General features: G+C 40.8%; 2 protein-coding genes across 5 annotated transcripts in view; both read right to left on the bottom strand.

Annotated features, from left to right (window-relative positions):
- The window catches only part of LOC109973191 (H-2 class I histocompatibility antigen, Q9 alpha chain-like), a 9,163-nt gene extending 2,719 nt beyond the window's left edge, over positions 1-6,444 (bottom strand). The window contains exons 1-4 of one of the 4 annotated variants that reach the window (XM_020622595.1): positions 6,258-6,443; positions 2,176-2,448; positions 499-786; positions 17-91 (exon numbers count right to left, since the gene is read on the bottom strand). In XM_020622595.1, the coding sequence (XP_020478251.1) occupies positions 17-91; positions 499-786; positions 2,176-2,448; positions 6,258-6,330 (709 nt within the window). In that variant the 5' untranslated portion in view covers positions 6,331-6,443. Of the gene's footprint in view, positions 1-16; positions 92-498; positions 787-2,175; positions 2,449-6,257 lie in introns of all 4 variants that reach the window. The other 3 variants (XM_020622594.1, XM_020622596.1, XM_020622597.1) reach the window with 3 other exon arrangements.
- Positions 6,445-10,627: 4,183 nt separating this feature from the next.
- LOC109973200 (LIM/homeobox protein Awh-like) lies at positions 10,628-16,349 on the bottom strand. Its single transcript, XM_020622607.1, has 7 exons — positions 16,244-16,349; positions 14,729-14,861; positions 14,025-14,227; positions 13,659-13,767; positions 13,374-13,509; positions 12,305-12,537; positions 10,628-12,152 (listed from the first exon to the last, which is right to left on the bottom strand). Exons 2-7 carry the CDS (start codon positions 14,852-14,854, stop codon positions 11,754-11,756), a joined length of 1,206 nt encoding a protein of 401 aa, XP_020478263.1. The 5' UTR covers positions 14,855-14,861; positions 16,244-16,349; the 3' UTR covers positions 10,628-11,753.
- Between the last annotated feature and the right edge of the window lie 907 nt (positions 16,350-17,256).

Genomic DNA, 17,256 nt, shown 5'->3' with positions numbered 1-17,256 from the left:
TCTTTTGGGTAGAAACCTGTGGCCAGGCACGTCAAAATCACGTTTGTCTCAATCTTGGCACCCTTTGTAAACAAGTACACCTCTGGAGGAGCTGGAGGGAGAAAACAGGAAGTGATCTCATGGTTACGGGGTGACTATGCAGCACTGACATTTCTAAAATTTGATTAAAAAAAAAACAAACAAACAAAACAAACAAACAAAAAACAAACACAATATATCAAATCATAACTCCTGTGTCGTGACTCTTACCAATATACAGCCCTATGTGTTTCCATGACAACTCAGAGAACGACACCCATTTTGAATATGCAAGTAATTTTCTGTCAGCAGTGTGAACAACAGATATTTGCCAGACTGCAGATAAATCCTAATAATTTCTAATCAGACCAGCTGATCCCATATTTCATCATCCTGCAGAGTCGTCCTTGTTTTACTAAAGCTACTTCTGTACTCTGTAGCAAGAATGAATAGAAAAACAGGAATTTTTCTCATACGTACAGGCCCCTCTTAGCTGTTCTTCCCCATAGTTCACGAACTTGTTCAACCATTCCATGCACTCGTTCTCCAGGTATCCTTTGGTGTATTCTTTCAGGACCTGAACACCATCCCACTTATCCTTGGTCTGCTTTGCCTCATTAGTCGGGGCAACCCACACGGCGTTGGCGTCATCAAAGGCCAGGAAGTCCTTTCCGTCGTAGCTGTACATATCCGTGCCACGGTGGAACTCAAGTTTTCCGTTAGACATGTCGCCCTCACAGCCATGTTGCCACTGGAGTACATGGACGTCTGAAGGGCAGGACAGTGAAACGAATGACTTGCAACACAGAAATGATAATTTCACAGCCAGACAACATGATGAGGTGGCTCAGCTATCAATATTTATGGTTAATTTGGTTGGTTTATTTAAGGTATATATATATATATATGTTTATAGGTTTCAGTTAACAAATCATTAAATGCATCACAAATTACAATTAAACCTGCAATAACAGAGCAGTATTAAACTGCTCCTGACTTAAAAGAAGAAACATTCACATCTGCAGATTTCGTGGTCTTATTAACCCTGTGACATGACTCATACATGGTTTGACACCTGTACATCAACACCAAAATCAGTCATTATCTGAAAAATCTCATGTATACGGCTTGTAGAGTGGAGCTGTGGGTATTTATATAAAGTTTTACAACCTTGTCTGTCATTATTAGTGTGATGAGCAGATTCTCCACAGCAATCAGGTGCAACGGAAAAAGTGGAAAAGTCAAATCTGATTCTTTTTTGTAGTATAAAGTAAGAAAGTTAACACAACTGATGAGGAGCTATGAACCATATTTAAAAAGAACAGGAGGTCAAAGAATAAGGAGAAAGCCTTACAGTGACGCTACATTCAAATCAATGCTCTAGCCCAGCGTGGATGTTTGTTAATGTGCACTGGTGTAATATTTGTGCAGAAAGCAGATTTTAACCAATGGTGCAGCCTCCCTACAGTACATTCCCAAGCCAAGTCAGACAGTGACAGATATGACTTAATACAGTACAGCTTATAGAGATATACTACAGTGAAATGCATTATAAGAAAATAAAACAGATTGATAAACATACAACTGACAATATGAACTTGGGCATTATGTCACATATTGTAAATACAGTATGTGCACATAATAAAAACATAAGTCATAAATATATAAATAAATACAAAACTAGAATTTCCACTTTGCAGCTGTACGCCTCTGCCAATCAGCCAAATTCACAATGGGACAGATGTGAGGTCACTGACCTTGACCTTTGACCACCAAAATCTAATCAGTTCATCCTTGAGCCCAAGTGGATGATTGTGCCAAATCTGAAAAAATTCCCTCTATCCTTTCTGAGACATGATGTTCACAAGAACAAGTTGTTTGGGCGGACAGACAACCCAAAAACATAACGCCTCTAGCTCCAGAGGCACAACAAATGCATGCTTTTGTTCCTAAAAAAAAACCCAGTCGCATCACATTTAATGCAAACAAAAAATTACACATGCTATTTAAATGTATTTTCCTGTCAAGAAATTCATTGATCATCTAATTAAAAAACTGAATTATCTGCTAAGCGATTCAAGTGTCAGGGTTTATGTGGGTAATCAGTCCTGACTCATCTGAGATTGGCCCCAGTCCTTCACACGTCGTGGGTCTTACCCGTGTCGTTCTGCCTCATTCTCCCCTTCAGGATATTGATGTTGACATTGAACCACTGCTGCTTGCTCTGGCGTGACTGTGTGCCTTTTTCCCAGTAATCATCAGGAAGCCTCTCTTTCATCCAATCCTGTTTGGGAACTTTCTTTGGGTTGTCACTGTCGAAGTAGTCAATCATCCTGTCATCCAGCAGACCCATGGCTGTGAACTGGTGGATGCCCGGGGAGTTGACAGGTTTGGACAGGGCTGTGTAGATGTAAGTGAGGGAATGCCTCTCTACAAGTCACACAGACAGAAAAACACAGAAAAGACAGATAAGCACCAGTAAATGTGACTAGGGTTTTGGGCATGTCCTTATTCATCTATTGACAGGGCAAGCATCTTCACACATGGCACAGCGTGAGCCAAAACACTTGGACAATCACCTCTGGAATTTCATCCAGTGAACAACCACTGAACAATAAGTCAAAATACTCCAGAATTTGTCTCACGATTAGCAAGGTGAGGATGAATTTAATTAAACTAAAGGTTATCAGACCTGACCAAGAGGTCTGAGGTTGTTTAGGGAACCTACAGTAACTTAGGCCTCAGGGTAGTGAGACTAAGAGGCACCGTATGGGCTTCATTTAAGATAATGTTAAAGCTTTTCTCTCTATTCGGTGTGCTAATGCATGGGATCCAAGTGATTATGTACACACAAAAACATCATTAATTTGCATTTGGGAGCTCTTTGGGAGCTGGGTTTGTTTGGAATGAACAGACAGAAAACTAAGTGACAATATGACTGCTGGATGTTTCTCACAATTCCGGCAAATTTTGTGTAAAAAACTGAACAAATGCTTTGCAATGCAGTAGGGCTGTAACTGTCAATTGTTGTTATTGTCTGTCAATCATTTTTGATTAATTATTTTGCCTGTAACATATTTTTTAAAAATGAAAAAAGTCCATCACATGTTCACATCCCATTTTGTCTGACCAAGACAGAACCCAAAGCTTTTCAGTCTTCACTGATATAAGACAAAGAAAAGCAACAGATCCTCAAACTGGGGAGGCTGAGATCAGGGACGTTTTGAAAACTATTTGTTATTAGGCCTAATCACTATAATACCTAAGCTGCAGTTACAAAAAAAAAAAAACATGAAAAAACAAGAAATAACAGAGAACTCAAACTCAGAAAGTAAACTGCTGTCAGAGCGCAGCCTTGTTTTCAAGACAGTTCTGGGAGATTTCTTATCAGCGTTGTCTGTGCACCTCAGTGCCAGTGGTCAAAGTGCAGTGTTGATAAATGGAGCCAAAGACCTTAATGAGCAATAAACACTCACACAAGCAATGTGACAATGCCACCTTTACGATTTAATGCATTTTCTAGAACATTAAACTCTGTTGGTAATTTATTGATCACCCTGACCTCTTAAACCACAAAAACTTTAATAAAATCGTTTTTAACAACAGATTCCCCTGTCATTCCCACTCTGAACAAGGCTTTCATTTCATTCAGAAAGAATATTTCTTCTAACTGAAGGAAGCTCAATTATTCTAATATAAATAATGTATCTATATAGTGATTATGTTTATGATTCCAGTGAAAGAACTGCTACCATTTTCCTAACTTTCACTATACTTTCCTTAATAGCAAAGAAATTAGCAATATATTTAGAGATAACATTGGAATCATCGCACATAGAGTCTTCAATTTTCAGTTTGGTTATGAAGTTCACTTCTGCATTACGTTTTTCTAGATTGAAAAATATATCTACTGTTCTCCCCCTCCTCTAACCATTTTCATGGTTAAAAACTCCATCCCTCTTTGTCTTATATAATGGTAGATCTCATTTATTTCAGGTTTCTGATTGCTGGGTTTTCAACTATATTATCATTTTAGCTTTTTAAAAAATAAAACACATATAAGCTTAATCATAAAGATGCCTATAGCTACATTTGGCTCACATGGCCGTTCACGATATCTAATGACAGATTACTTAAGATTTAGAACCAGTCAGTTAATGTAATAATATTCCCTTAATGTAGCAGGTCTTTATGATAAGTGCACATTATTGAAATTTAAAAAAATCAACTGTCTACGTAAATAAATTAAACTAAACATTCAGCAGCGACACGAATTTTTAAAGACGTCACAACTGTTTTTTACTTTCACTTTTAACCAGACTGCATTAATGTGTCAGAAAACTTCACTCTGTTGGGGGCGTGTTTTCAGGCACGGTATGCTAATGTTTCATGTGCATTCAGGTACATTCAAAAGGGCTTGTAAACTAGACGTCCGTGATTGATCATTAGGAAATGAACTATATTGAAAAAAATCAGGGACTATTTCACACACTAATGTGGCTAATGTTAAATCTATTCTATACAAATTAATTTATCATGAGATGAGGTGCATCAGGATGTGGCTGGCTGACCACCTTGGGGAAGCACACTATGCTTTTTCGCACACAAGTACAGTATATGAGTGGGCAATAACCCTCATTGCAATACCTGTAAATATACCTCGTACAGATTAAACAGATTCGTCTCAATTCTTAAATACTCTATTTTTATTCCTACGTATCCCACGTCACAATGAGCATTCCTTGTCTCTCTGCATTGTTTACTGCCTGTTTATACTGCTAATTTTGTATTTGTTGCACTGTTTGTTGCTTGTTAATACTGCTTATTTTGTTATATTACACAGCCTCGTGCTGGTTTACTGTTTACTTGGCCCTTGCCCAGGTCCCCATTTTTATTCCTATTATTTCATTTCAATGAGCATTCCTTTGTCTGTCTGCATTGTTTCCTTACTTATTTTGCATTGTTTGCACTGTTTGTTGCTTGTTAACACTGATTATTTTGTTATATTAAACAGCCTTATACTGGTTTACTGTTTGCTCGTCCCTTGCATTTGGGATATGTGCATGCACATTGAGAGCCGCTTTACCACAGTCAAATTCCTGGTGTGTCTGACACACCTGGCCAATAAAGCAAATTCTGATTCTGAATATCATGCCTGCTAAATATATTATACTAATCTCTTAACATTCCTAATATTTCTGCAGATTACTCCTCTGGTAAATTCAGTTGAATATATCAGTGTTTTTACATAGTTGCAAAATGTTAATACCTACAGTATTGTACTGTACTAAACGGTCATCTCTGTTCTTACACTGGGAAGAATTTGTGAACGCATCACCGCGACTTCCTGGTTATCTGTCCTGTTTGTGATTTGTTGTTTCAGTTGATTACGTTCATTGTCACATTGTTACCACCTCAAGTCCTGCCACAAGGTGAAGCAATAGTTCTGTAACAGTCTGGCAGGCTGAATGGATGTTATATATACACACAATAACTACCTATTTATTTCACTGCACTAATCATTTAATTGTCTGCTGATTAATTTTATGTTGACCAACTAAAGCAATGATTTCAATAGAGCTGCAACAATTAAAATATTAATTAAGTGGCAACGAAATGTGCGAACTGCTTGTATTGTATTACAGTAAATTATACATTAAAACTTTACTTGTATAATAAATTCTGTTACACACTATAGGCAGCAAGTGCATCCAGTGATATATACATTATATAACCTTCATGAAAACTCTCATGTGTTCACGGGCCATTTATAATTTATAATATTAAATGATAGTATTAGTTTGACAATAGTTTGACCCTGTGGTATAAATATTCATAATGACACTTTTTTGGCTTTTTACATTTGCCCCTACCATGTAATGAAGTTTTTAAGATATTATTTAACGTCATAAACTCAAAATGTAGGTACACTGCTGATATCAGTGAGAAACAACACAGAGCTGGAAAGAGGAAGTAGCCAATGTTGCTAAGCTAACGTTAGCAAGCTATTTCTGGATGAAGACGCCCAGATCAGATTTGAAAAGTAGCTAACACGACATTAAATGGGGCATCGACTGCCTTCTAAAATATGTCCATGTAAACGTAGACATAACATGTAACCGTAATTGTATTTATATCAACTTACGTTAGCTAGCGTTAACTGTAAACCGAGATAAAATTAACAGCGACGATTGTTTTTTTCTGCGTTTCATAAATGTGACCGTTAAATGTGATCTTACCGGCTCCAGATGACTCTAAATTCAGCCACAATAATGGCAAAAACAGAAATATCCAGGCTGTTGGCAGATTCATGATTGTAAACTGTAAAAACAAAAACAATGGGGAAAAAGGAGAGATCACAACAGACTTGTCCGTGCGGCCTATAACAGCATTACGCTAGAATGCGGGCATCACCCAATCAAATAATTCAGAGCAGGTTGCTAGGCAGATTACACTGAAACACTTTGCCGTCAGGCAGCCCAGAAGAGCAGGTGTTCCGTCAAACAGATCTTTTAAGTAATATAGCCCACTACAAAGTAGAAACACTCTGTTAGAATAAAAATCCTGCATTCAAGCCAGTTTCTGACAGTAAAAGAAGAAAAGATTAAAATCAATATTATCAACCAAATGTTGAGCTAAACATTCAAACACTATGAGATAAATCTCAAAAGCAGCTATCTGCAATATAGATGGATATCGCCCTGTTATGTGGAAAAGCATTTCATTTGTAACTTAGGTGGACTGGCTCTTTAAGCAAAGGTTTCTGCACATCATTTCTATTATAGCGAAATCAATGTCAACTGTTGGCCTAGAAGGAAGAATTCAAACATTTTACAGTCTTCACCTTCCAACCCTTTATTCATTGCTTATATTCAAGCCAACAAATCAACACAGTTACAAATACCTACTTACAAGATATATGTTTGTACATATACTACTACACTGTTAGACTTTGGATTTGACAGAGATACTTTAACTTATACATTCACTTTTGCAGAGAAGCTTCCACACAGATGAAGAGATTGTCTGTAAATTCAGTGAGTGAATTTACAGTCTCTCACTTTCTTTGGACCTGATTCAGTGGCAAACAGAAGATGACAACACGGAAAAAGACACTACCTTGTGGAAGTGTTGAATTATTATACTACCATTAGAAGTGTTTTTTTAATGTATTTGTAGTCAAATTTAAGTTACCTGTGATTTTATCATGTTGTCGGGGCTTTAACTAAAACCTGTGTCAAATATTTCCTCAAACATAATCTGCCTGAAACCTTGTACTGTTTCTTATTCTTAAAATCAGTGATCCCCTGGGCAACTTTTCCAGCAACAGTTTGTTTCCGTGAATCATTTTAATATATTTTTGACTCTGTATGTCTGCAGTGCTGTTGCTGGAACCCACCTACATAAAAACTGCAGTATATCACCACCTTTCCCTGTTTACTGAATCATCTCTACACAACTTCACCCTCATGTTCTCTTGTCAAAATCCTCTGTCCTTCCCTTTACTGTAAAAACCTCTTCCTCATCAGTTCCACTTGTCCTCCTCTGTGCTCCCTCCATCCCCAGTCAGTCCATCTTTTCCTCCCAAAGCGGAACCCGAATCCTCCTTTCTCCCGGTTGACAGCCTGAAGTCCTCCAGCAATAGAGGTGAGAGCTTCGTTCCTCTTCCCCCCGTCCTCCCCCTCTCCTCCCTCCTGATAGTGCACACTCTCCAGCATGTGACCCCCGGGGAAGGGTGACAGCAGCCGGGCCATCAGATCTCCTCTCTGGGTCCTCAGCAGTGCCTCTTCCTCCCAGTACCCATCTCCATCACCCCTAGGACCCTGCAGGGCTGGCTGGGAGTCCTGAGGCCACGCAGCCCATGTGTTGTCTCCTGGGTCCTCCAGCAGGGCCGACTCCAGCTCAGGTACATGCACTTTGGTCTGGACAGCAGTGGGGCCGATGGGGTATAATGTGACAGTGTATGGGATGGGGCAGAGGAGGGCAAGGGAGAGGAGGGTGAGCTGAGAGGCACTGAGATGGAAAGAAAGTCTCATCTGGAAACAAAGAGGTCACGGCAAAAGTTAGTAATCATCATGAGATTATTTTGTGATTGTGTTTTTTAAAATCTGTTACAACTCTCACATCATGCAAAAAAAATTAACATAAGCTCTTAAGCAAGTGTAACAGAAATATTATGACATGATTACAGGTTAACAATAATTAATAAAAATAATTAGAGAAAGCATTTTAAAACAAACACTGATAATACAAACATGCACAGGTGTAAGAGTTGCAATACAGGTCAAAGTCATTCATTCTTTTTATGTGGTGTATTGTTGTCTTGTAATGTACAGTAGAGCCCTTTTCCATAACTTATGCAGCACCAGGCTTCTGACGTCACTAAACATCAACTGGAGTAAGTTGTTAGCAAACCTGGAGTCCAGTCAATGAAATAAGAATGAAAGTGTGGTTTAGAACAACCTTGACTTATAGAGACACTCAGTGTCAGTGTGCTGTTCACAAGCAGAGTCAGCTGATGTGAACCGGGCCTCACAACAAAGAGCTCTCAGAAGACCTACAATCAGGAGCTGTTGATTTGCATGTAGCTGGACAGAGTAACAGTCAGACATACTGTCTATAAATGGAGACAATGTGGTGCTGTGGTTACTCTCCATAGAAGTGGGTGCACAGCCAAGATCACTCCACAGGCACAACACAGAGTGCTCAGTGAGTTAAAGAAGAGCCCTAGAGTAACAGCTAGAGACTTGAAGGATTCATTGGAGATTAACATCTCTGTTCTACCATACGCAGACTACTGAGCCCCGACCTCAGTCCAACAGACACACTGTGGAATGATCTCAAGACGTTGACACCAGATGCCCTAAGAATATGGCTGAGCTGAAGCAGCTCTGTCAGGAAGAACGGTCCAAAACTCCTCCTGAACATTGTGCAGGTCTGATCCACAGCTACAGGAAGCGCTGGCTGGAGGTTGCTGCTGCCAAAGGTGGTTCAGCCAGTTATTAAAACACTGCTGCCATGACTTTGTCCACATCACTGTGAATGTTTAATGTGCTCAATAAAGACATGAAAAATGAGGACTGTTTGTGTTTTATCAGCTTAGAAATATTGTTTGTTTGTTTGTTGATATTTGTGACTTTGGTGAAGATCAGATCACATTTTAAGCAATAAACCAGTAAACAGCAAACAGTGCCATGACTTTTCTGGTGACTGTACATCTCATTAACCAGACATTATGCGGCAAAATACAAAATGCTTGTACTTTATGATTCTATCCAACAGTACAGACTAAATCCTGAGAACCACAGCCACACGTTTTGCCTGATCTCACTGAAGTCCAGCGTGAGATGCTGCCTGCAAAATCACCGAGCCACTTCTTAGCTGGTTTGGTCAAAAGTGTAAAATCTACTGTACATAATTAGATAAACAGGAGAAATAAGTTGCATCAATGAAAAAATTAGCTTTGTTGCGACCCAGATGTCCCATTTCTTACCTTGTGCTGTGGTCCAGCCCGTTGTGTCTTCTCTAACGTATGTCGCCTCTGACCTTTTTAAAAACTGCACACTGTCTATCCTCCCCTGCCGCCCTCAGGGGCCCAGGCTGCTGGTAGCCATTGGTCCCTCACCCTTCTGATGCAAACAAATGAGTCAGTCGCCATAACCTTCATTCTTTCAGCTGAGAAACCATAGTCCTCTGCAGCAACAAGGCCCAGAATGTGGTTGTAATTATCACCGATTGACTGAGGAGGCAATTCATAGTGAGGAAGCAGGTCATTCATTAAAATGTTTCTGAGGAGAGAAATGTCCAGGAGAGAGGAGGAGGACACCGACAGGCTGCGAGACAGAGGAAGACAAGGGCAGTTTGAGGTTCCTGAGGGTCGTCTCTCTGGGAGGACACAGACACACCTGAAAGAATGTCATTCAAGAGCCTGGCTCCTGACAAATCATCTCGCTGACAGACCACCGCTCAGTACTAGTTTCAAACTATTGATGCTGTTCTTTAACTTATGTCCCTGCAGCGACTTAACACCGAATGATTTTTGTATTTGTTCTGAATCCTAAAGGTTATAGAGGAACAGGCTTAAATTCACAAACTAACCCTGAACATGTGAGTGCCACTGCTGTGTTTGATAAAAAAATCTGGTTTAGTACTATTTTGGCTTAATTATTAAGTGTTATCGATCATTTCTATCATAAGACATGTGTTTGATAAAAAAATCTGGTTTAGTGCTATTTTGGCTTAATTTTTAAGTGTTATCCATCATTTCTATCATAAGACGTTTTTACTGACCACCTTAGCTGCTGAGATCTAAGAGCACGTTAACATTGCTAAACAAAGCCCTCAGCTTTACTGTGGTTTAATCCTTGTCATTTTATTTTTGATAAGCAGCATCAGGTGACCACAGTCTTTTCTGTAAAAATCATCTTATTTAAAACTGTTTCCCAAGTTTCCTATTCTGTTAGTCCAGCCTGCCTTCTTCGTTTTGCTAGGATGATGTAAATGATGGATGAGCTGGTGTGGTGTACAGAGGAAACTTGGAGGAAGCACATGGTAAAACAGGTTTATTCACTGTTCAAGTACAACAAGGTAAAAGCTCCATGATACAAGTGGCAGAGAAGAGCCTGACACAGCTGACTAAAGTTAGACTGAACGTGTACTAAATGTTTGTTGTTGGTTGAAAAAGTCATGTAAATCTACAAAACCAGCTGTACAGAATTAGAGAAGCACTGAATGTGAGCTCCACATGCTAGTTTTTCTCCAGAGCCTTCAGCTGCATCTCAGGCTGCGTTCACATCACAGGCCTTAACACTCAGCTCTGATCTGATCTTTGTGTGTTGCTGCTTCTGGGCCCTGACTACAAACACCCCGTCCCCTTTGGTTTTCAGCTGGGCCCTTGGAAGAGAGAAAAGACCTTTGTTTGAGGATCTCAAAGTGCACACAGTACTACAAATTAATTAGTAAGATTAAAATCATTTCTAAAACATAGTGTTAGCCAGTGCAGAGAAGCTAAAACAGGAGTGATGTGATCACATCTCCTAGTTCTGCTAGTTCTGGCAGTTCAGTATAAAGTCATTTTCTACAGAAGAAAATATTATTGACGAAGATGTGCTTTTTTTAAAAAATAACAAACCAGTGGTTTAAAATGTGACACATGATGTCAGGGATATATAGCCTGTCTGTTGTTCAGATGAATGATTCAGGAGGGTGTAATTGGTTACAGTTTTTTGTGTAATTTTGGTTATGTTTTCCACATTGTGGTATCTACATTTGAAAAATCCCTTAATGATATTTTAGTATTGACTTTAACCATACAACCTACTTGAAGCTGTTCTCTCCAGCAGCCCAAAATGTCTCGTAGTTTAATGACTGTAGTGCTGAAATGATTAGTTCAAATGAAAGTTTCACACAATCACAGAGTTACCACCTTGGTTAAAGTTACCATCCTCATCATGATTTACATTAAATCTAATTCTATTTACTATTTGTGGTTAGCATTTTTTGCCATTATCTCTCATGGTTTTCATTGCTGGTGGCTGGATTCATACTGGCATCATCTCCTACAGCCGTATCAGAGCTGGATTAACTCACTGCTAACCCAACGTCTCCTATTGTCCTGATTTCCTTCAGCTGTTGCTTCACATTAAATCTTTCAACTGAAATCTTCAGAATTATAACTTGAACTTGTCTCTATTTTTGTAAAGCTGCTTCTTTGTTTCCTTCTTAAGGGGCCTTAACTAGCTGTAATGTGGTCTATAGGAACTGTCAAGTTCAGTTTCTCTTTGTGCTCCTCCTTCTGCCTCACCAAAGTCCCCATAGGCCTCAAGGGAGGGGACACAGCCCACTGCACTTTGGGAATTGTAGTCCAGGTAGAAGGCTGGGTTTTGCAGCAGATGAGACTGGTTAATATCTAGGCTTCCCAGCGGGTCACTGAGCGGGGTGGTGAGCAGGGACAGCTGCTGCTGGTCAATGGTGCTGGTGGGGAAGGGATGTGATTGGTCGAGTGGGGAGCAGGCTGGTGGCGGTGAGCTGGTCGCCAAGGTTATGTCTCTCGGAGGAGCGGAGGGTGAGTTGACCTGAGAGTCATCAGTGGTGAGGGAACGCCTCAGTTTGGCCCGAGCATTTTGAAACCACACCTAAGAGAGAGAGAGAGAGAGAAAGAGGGTTCAAAGGTGACAAATAAGAACACTGAAGACTTTTTAAAATACCCTTAATCCTTTGACTGTAGTTCAAGATGAAAAATCCAATCAAAACATTCAAAATCTGCGATATGACCTGTATCTCATACCTGCAGGACTCTCTTTGGCAGGCCGGTCTTATGTGCGAGGCAGGTCCAGTCTTTACCATCAGGGTTGTGTTTTTGTGCAAAATAAGACTCTAGCGCTCTGAGCTGCTCACTGCGAAAACAGGTCCTGATTCGCTTGGTCCGTCTGTGGGTTTGTCCATCCATCACCCTGTCATCCAGCTGTGACTCCGGACTGCTGACAGACTCCTCTCCTTCACCAAAGACCTGATTTGGAGCTGTCTCACACACATACAGGCGTGTTCTTGTAAGCTAGCTAAAGGCCTGAGCACACATTCATGAGTTTTAGCCTTGTTTAGCTCCTAGTTTTGGTTTTACAGTTTGACTGTCTGGTGCAGTCAGAGCAGCAGGTTTACTGCAGCTTTTGCGCCTGTTTTTCCAGTACACCCATGGTGCATTCTCATATCAAGACATCTGTGAACCGTCCTTGACTTGCAGAATGTATGTTGGAGGTTCAACACCAGGATCAGTCCAGGAGCTGACTGCATAATGAACTGCTGTCTTAGTGAATCAGATGCCGAACACACGCAGATTGTGATCATACGTTTGTATAATTTTCACATTTCCAGCAGTAGAAGGCAACTATTTTCATCAAACAAGCTCAGATAAAGCCACTGTCACAACCTGCTCAGCCACAAACAGCAGACAGAGCCAGCCAGAGACCAGCTGTGAACACAGTGCAGCATTTAGCAGCTAAAGAGCTGGAGGTTTCCCTCAGGAGGCGGTGGAGACCAAACACAGAGTGAACAAAGGGGGAGCACTGGGCTGAGACTCATCAGATGGACACAGACATGGCTCCACATGGTCTTTGATTACACCTGCATAGTGTTGATCAATCGCTATTCTATATACAGCTTGTTATCATTTAGACAATCTAGATGTTATTCCATGTTTTATTAAAGTTTTAATTAATCATTTTCTGCAAAAAATTTGACCGAACATGATAGAGGACAGAAGGATAGAATCTGGGGTTATAAAGGTGGAAACTTTTTTTTTTCATAAATACAAACAATCAAACAGCCAATCAAACAAACAAACACTCTCTCTCTCTCACCTTCTATCAGATTTGATGTGGGCTGTGGATCGTGGGACAGCGGGACACTACCATCACCATGATAATGTGACTGACAGTAGAGGTTCTGGCCCTGCATGCAGTACAGGGTCCCAGGCATTAGTTTCACATCACACTCCTGCAAAACATGTTCAACATCATAAAAATATTTGTATGCATTTTGTATTGTGTAACAATAATAACACCAAGAATGAACCAATTTAAAATCTGGTGCACAAGTATGACCTTGTTCCAGTGAAAGTATCTAAGCCTAAACTTTGAACTAACCTGGCAGGAGAAGCACTGAGGATGGAAGGTCAGCTCACCAGACCTCATTACTAACTCAGAGGCTGGGATTGGCTGGAAGCATCGAGCACACTGACCACCTCCAAACATCCTGAACAGGAGACGAAGAAAACAAAAAGTCAAGAAATAATAATAGCGTTTGTTTAAATCTTCCAAACCTGAACCTCAGATAGATGCAAACAGGATGAAGTTGTTAGTACAAACTGCAAAGGAAAACTATAAATTCGCAGTAATTTAAGAGAAAAATGTGGAGTCCAGTGAGCACAGGAGTCAAATATCAGTGATAAAGGGCAGAGCCATTCCGTGTGAAACTCTATGATATTACTGAACACAAACAGCTGCTCTGACCTGCTGTAGTCCTGCTGGCAGTAGATGTTTCCGTCTCTCCAGAAGAGCGAGGGGTGTGTCTGCAGCTCACACTGACAGTGGCTGCAGCGGAGGCACACGTTGTGCCACACCCTGCCTGCAGCCAACAGGAAGAAGCGGTCACACACCTGCTCGCCACATCCGGCACACACGATTGGCTCCTGGATGGAAACAGCTGTCGGAGTCTAGAGTAAAGACAGAGAGAGATTTGACTCAACTGAAAATAAAAAAAAAGGGGGCAGAAGCTTTTTATTCAAGTGTGATGTAGATAAAAGAACCAACCACTAAAAACCTGTTTTATGGCTGAACAGAGTGATTCAGAGATTGTGTGTGTGATTTAAAGAATCCTCACAAGCTGAACAGTGTATTGCTTATGTTTCAGATTTGTTTCTGGCAGTTTCTGGCTGTCTCTGTATCTACTGGGCTTAAAGGCCATACTCACATTTGTTAGTGTCAGCACGAATGTGTCATGTTGTGTTGTTACTGTCATTATGTAACTGTGCTGTAATACAACAGCATGTAGAGATCCAAAAAAGACAAACCTCCTCAAGCAGATCATGTTCCCAGTCATGTTCCCAGTCACCACAGATGTAACTCATGTTTGCTGGATCACAGTGATGATATAGATTCCCATGGTTATGACAGACTGTCCTCATAAATAATAACCCAACCCTCCTCATGCTCACATTGTCTGCAGCAGTGCTCTCCTCCACCCCTGCGGGGCCACTGCCCAGCTCCACCCCCTCCACCTCATCACCAAGGTCACTGCTGTACAACAGATCCTCGAGGGCTCGGTCGTCTGGCGACATCATGATTGTCCTGAGGAGGTAGAGGAGGTAATTATCAGTCCTCTCGTCTCTCATTAGACAGCTAAAAACACACATTTATTGTCACTATTAATACACAACAACAGCAAGTGTTAGACACCAACATCTGGACACAAGCTGGAACGCAGGGCATGTGACATGGCTGTTCTCTTTCAGCATCATGTAAAGGCCATTTTAATTCTGTGGTTGTGTGTGAGTGAAGATTCAGGTTCATATACTAGTTGTGGGCCAGATGTTCACCAGCTGCTGTTAAACTAAACTGGATCAGATCGCTCCTCTCACTTCACATCAAATGAGGTGACTTTTCATCAACTTTCTAGGTTTGGGTAAAATGTACACAATCAACAAATGCTAAAATTAAAATGTAGTGATGATGCATAACACATCACACCCCTTCTTACATTCACTCCCTGTCTCATTTAGAATTGATTGTAAAATGTATACAAAAGGGAAAAAGGCCTAAACTATCCACTCTGAATCTTGTGGTTTAAGGATAAAAAGTTATTACATGGCTGATACCAATGCATTTCGGCTACAAGCCCTGATCAGCACCTGTCCACACACAAAACACGTTGCAGGTGTGTGGACAGCAGACACACGGGGCTGCAGTCCAGGCACTGTGAACCTCCACCTAGTGCGAACCTTCACAGTGCAACATGCAACAGTCAAACCCAGAAGTCTTCACATACAGCAAACATTCAAAGTACAAAAAGGTCACAATACATGGATCATTGTTGGTCGTTGCCACTTTTTATGTTCAGTGATTCTCTCCTAAGCTTCTGTAGCCAACGTAAAAACATCCACAGGGTCATTCTGAGTGAGAGTCAACAAAACTGGTGTTGCAGCAAAAGAACCCAGCAATACTTTATCTGTCTCAGTACAATTTTTGGGATGTTTAATATTTCTGAAATTTACAACACCTTACCCATTGGAACGTGTTATCCAGGAAGCCTTGGGATCTGGAGTCTAATAACTGTTTCCAACTGTAAGGGCCCGTTACTTACCATATGATGGGCTTTTGAATATGCTCTTAACTTAAAATTATGCAAACTTCCTTAAAGTGATAGAACATTAACTGAGAAAACAGGCAGCAGATTAATCGATAATAAAACTAATCACTAGCTGCAGCTCTAATCACATTTTCAATCATTTATTGAAGAGAAATGATTTAATTCTTTGTCACCAGCTTCTACAATATGAATGATTTTTTTTCTGTTTTATATAAGTGTAATGTGAATATCTTTGGCTTGATTGGACAAAACATCTGAACATAAATCAGTAATGAGAACTACTGTTAGTTGCAGCCTTAAATATCCTCATGCTTGAGTACAAATATGCAGTAAGTAAGGAAGGTAATAAGCAGTCAGTTTTCACCTTTTTATCCAGGTAGATGGGGGAGGAGAGAGGAGATGAACAGCAGCTTTCCAGTCTTGCTGAGGGAGTCCTGGTTGGCTCTGTGCACTGAACGTGCTCTGTACAAACTCTTCACACAACACAACTTTTCAAGAATGTTGTCCCAGCTTCATAAAGTCCTGAGCTTCTTCCTCCTTGTCTGCAGAAAGTTCTTTCGCAGGGAAAACACACTCCTGTCTCTGCTTTGGCTCTGCTGAATGGTATCTGTCTTCCACAGAGCTCCCTCGACCTGACGCTCTCACTCGGCCAGGTGTCTCTGCAGCCTCCTGTGTTGTGGTTTTGGGATCAGTTTCCCTCTGAGCACTTACCTAAGATTTGCTTCCACCCTGTCCTCGACCAATCATGTTCACAGCATCTCAGCTGGCAGCAGCATCAGCACCGGCCCCTCCCTCCTCGCCGGCTGTCCCAGGGGACATCCTGGTGGCACACACCTGTAAACAAGAGGCCCGAGCGACTCAGAGCGCAGGTAAAAACTGATATGATTGGCTGCCTAGTGAGCAGAAGGGTGGGGCCGCTGCACCCCAGGGACCAATTAAAAAAAACATAGAGTGTTTAAAGGGACATCTGGGACCTGCTCACCAGGATGAAAAGACGATGGGTAGAACTCGACTTCTCCCTCGGCTATTTGGACCAAACTACTATTGTCTGTGTGTCTTTTTCTCCCTGTTTAACTGAAACCCCCCCCACACATTGTACAAAGAGACATAAGACTGAATCTTTGCTTATGCCCACAGTGAGAGAGGACCCCTACTATTTATTCAGAAAATAAAAGCACTTCAAATCCATTAAAGTAAGCACAAATATGCACACTTGATTCATTTCTGACAAAACTGAATTTATTGTGCTTGGGCCTGAAAACCTTAGAAATCTGCTGTCTAATCATATAGTTACTTTAGATGACATAGCTCTCGCCTCCAGTACTACTGTGAGGAACCTTGGAGTCATCTTTGATCAGAATATGTCCTTTAAATCAC

The sequence above is a fragment of the Monopterus albus genome, unplaced genomic scaffold (assembly GCF_001952655.1).
Source record: "Monopterus albus unplaced genomic scaffold, M_albus_1.0 scaffold283.1, whole genome shotgun sequence".
Lineage (NCBI taxonomy): Eukaryota > Metazoa > Chordata > Actinopteri > Synbranchiformes > Synbranchidae > Monopterus > Monopterus albus.
The sequence above is the reverse complement of the archived record's forward strand: the minus strand, read 5'-3'. Positions and strand labels throughout refer to the sequence as shown.

Bases quoted from the DNA above. Each gene is read 5' to 3' on its own strand.
- LOC109973200 (XM_020622607.1), bottom strand. From the start codon at position 14,854: ATGATGTCGCCAGACGACCGAGCCCTCGAGGATCTGTTGTACAGCAGT. The intron at 13,768-14,024 runs GTCAGAGCAGCT...TCTCCTGTTCAG, and splicing joins TGCCAGCAGGACTACAGCAG to GATGTTTGGAGGTGGTCAGT. The intron at 13,510-13,658 runs GTTAGTTCAAAG...CATGTTTTGCAG, and splicing joins CTCAGTGCTTCTCCTGCCAG to GAGTGTGATGTGAAACTAAT.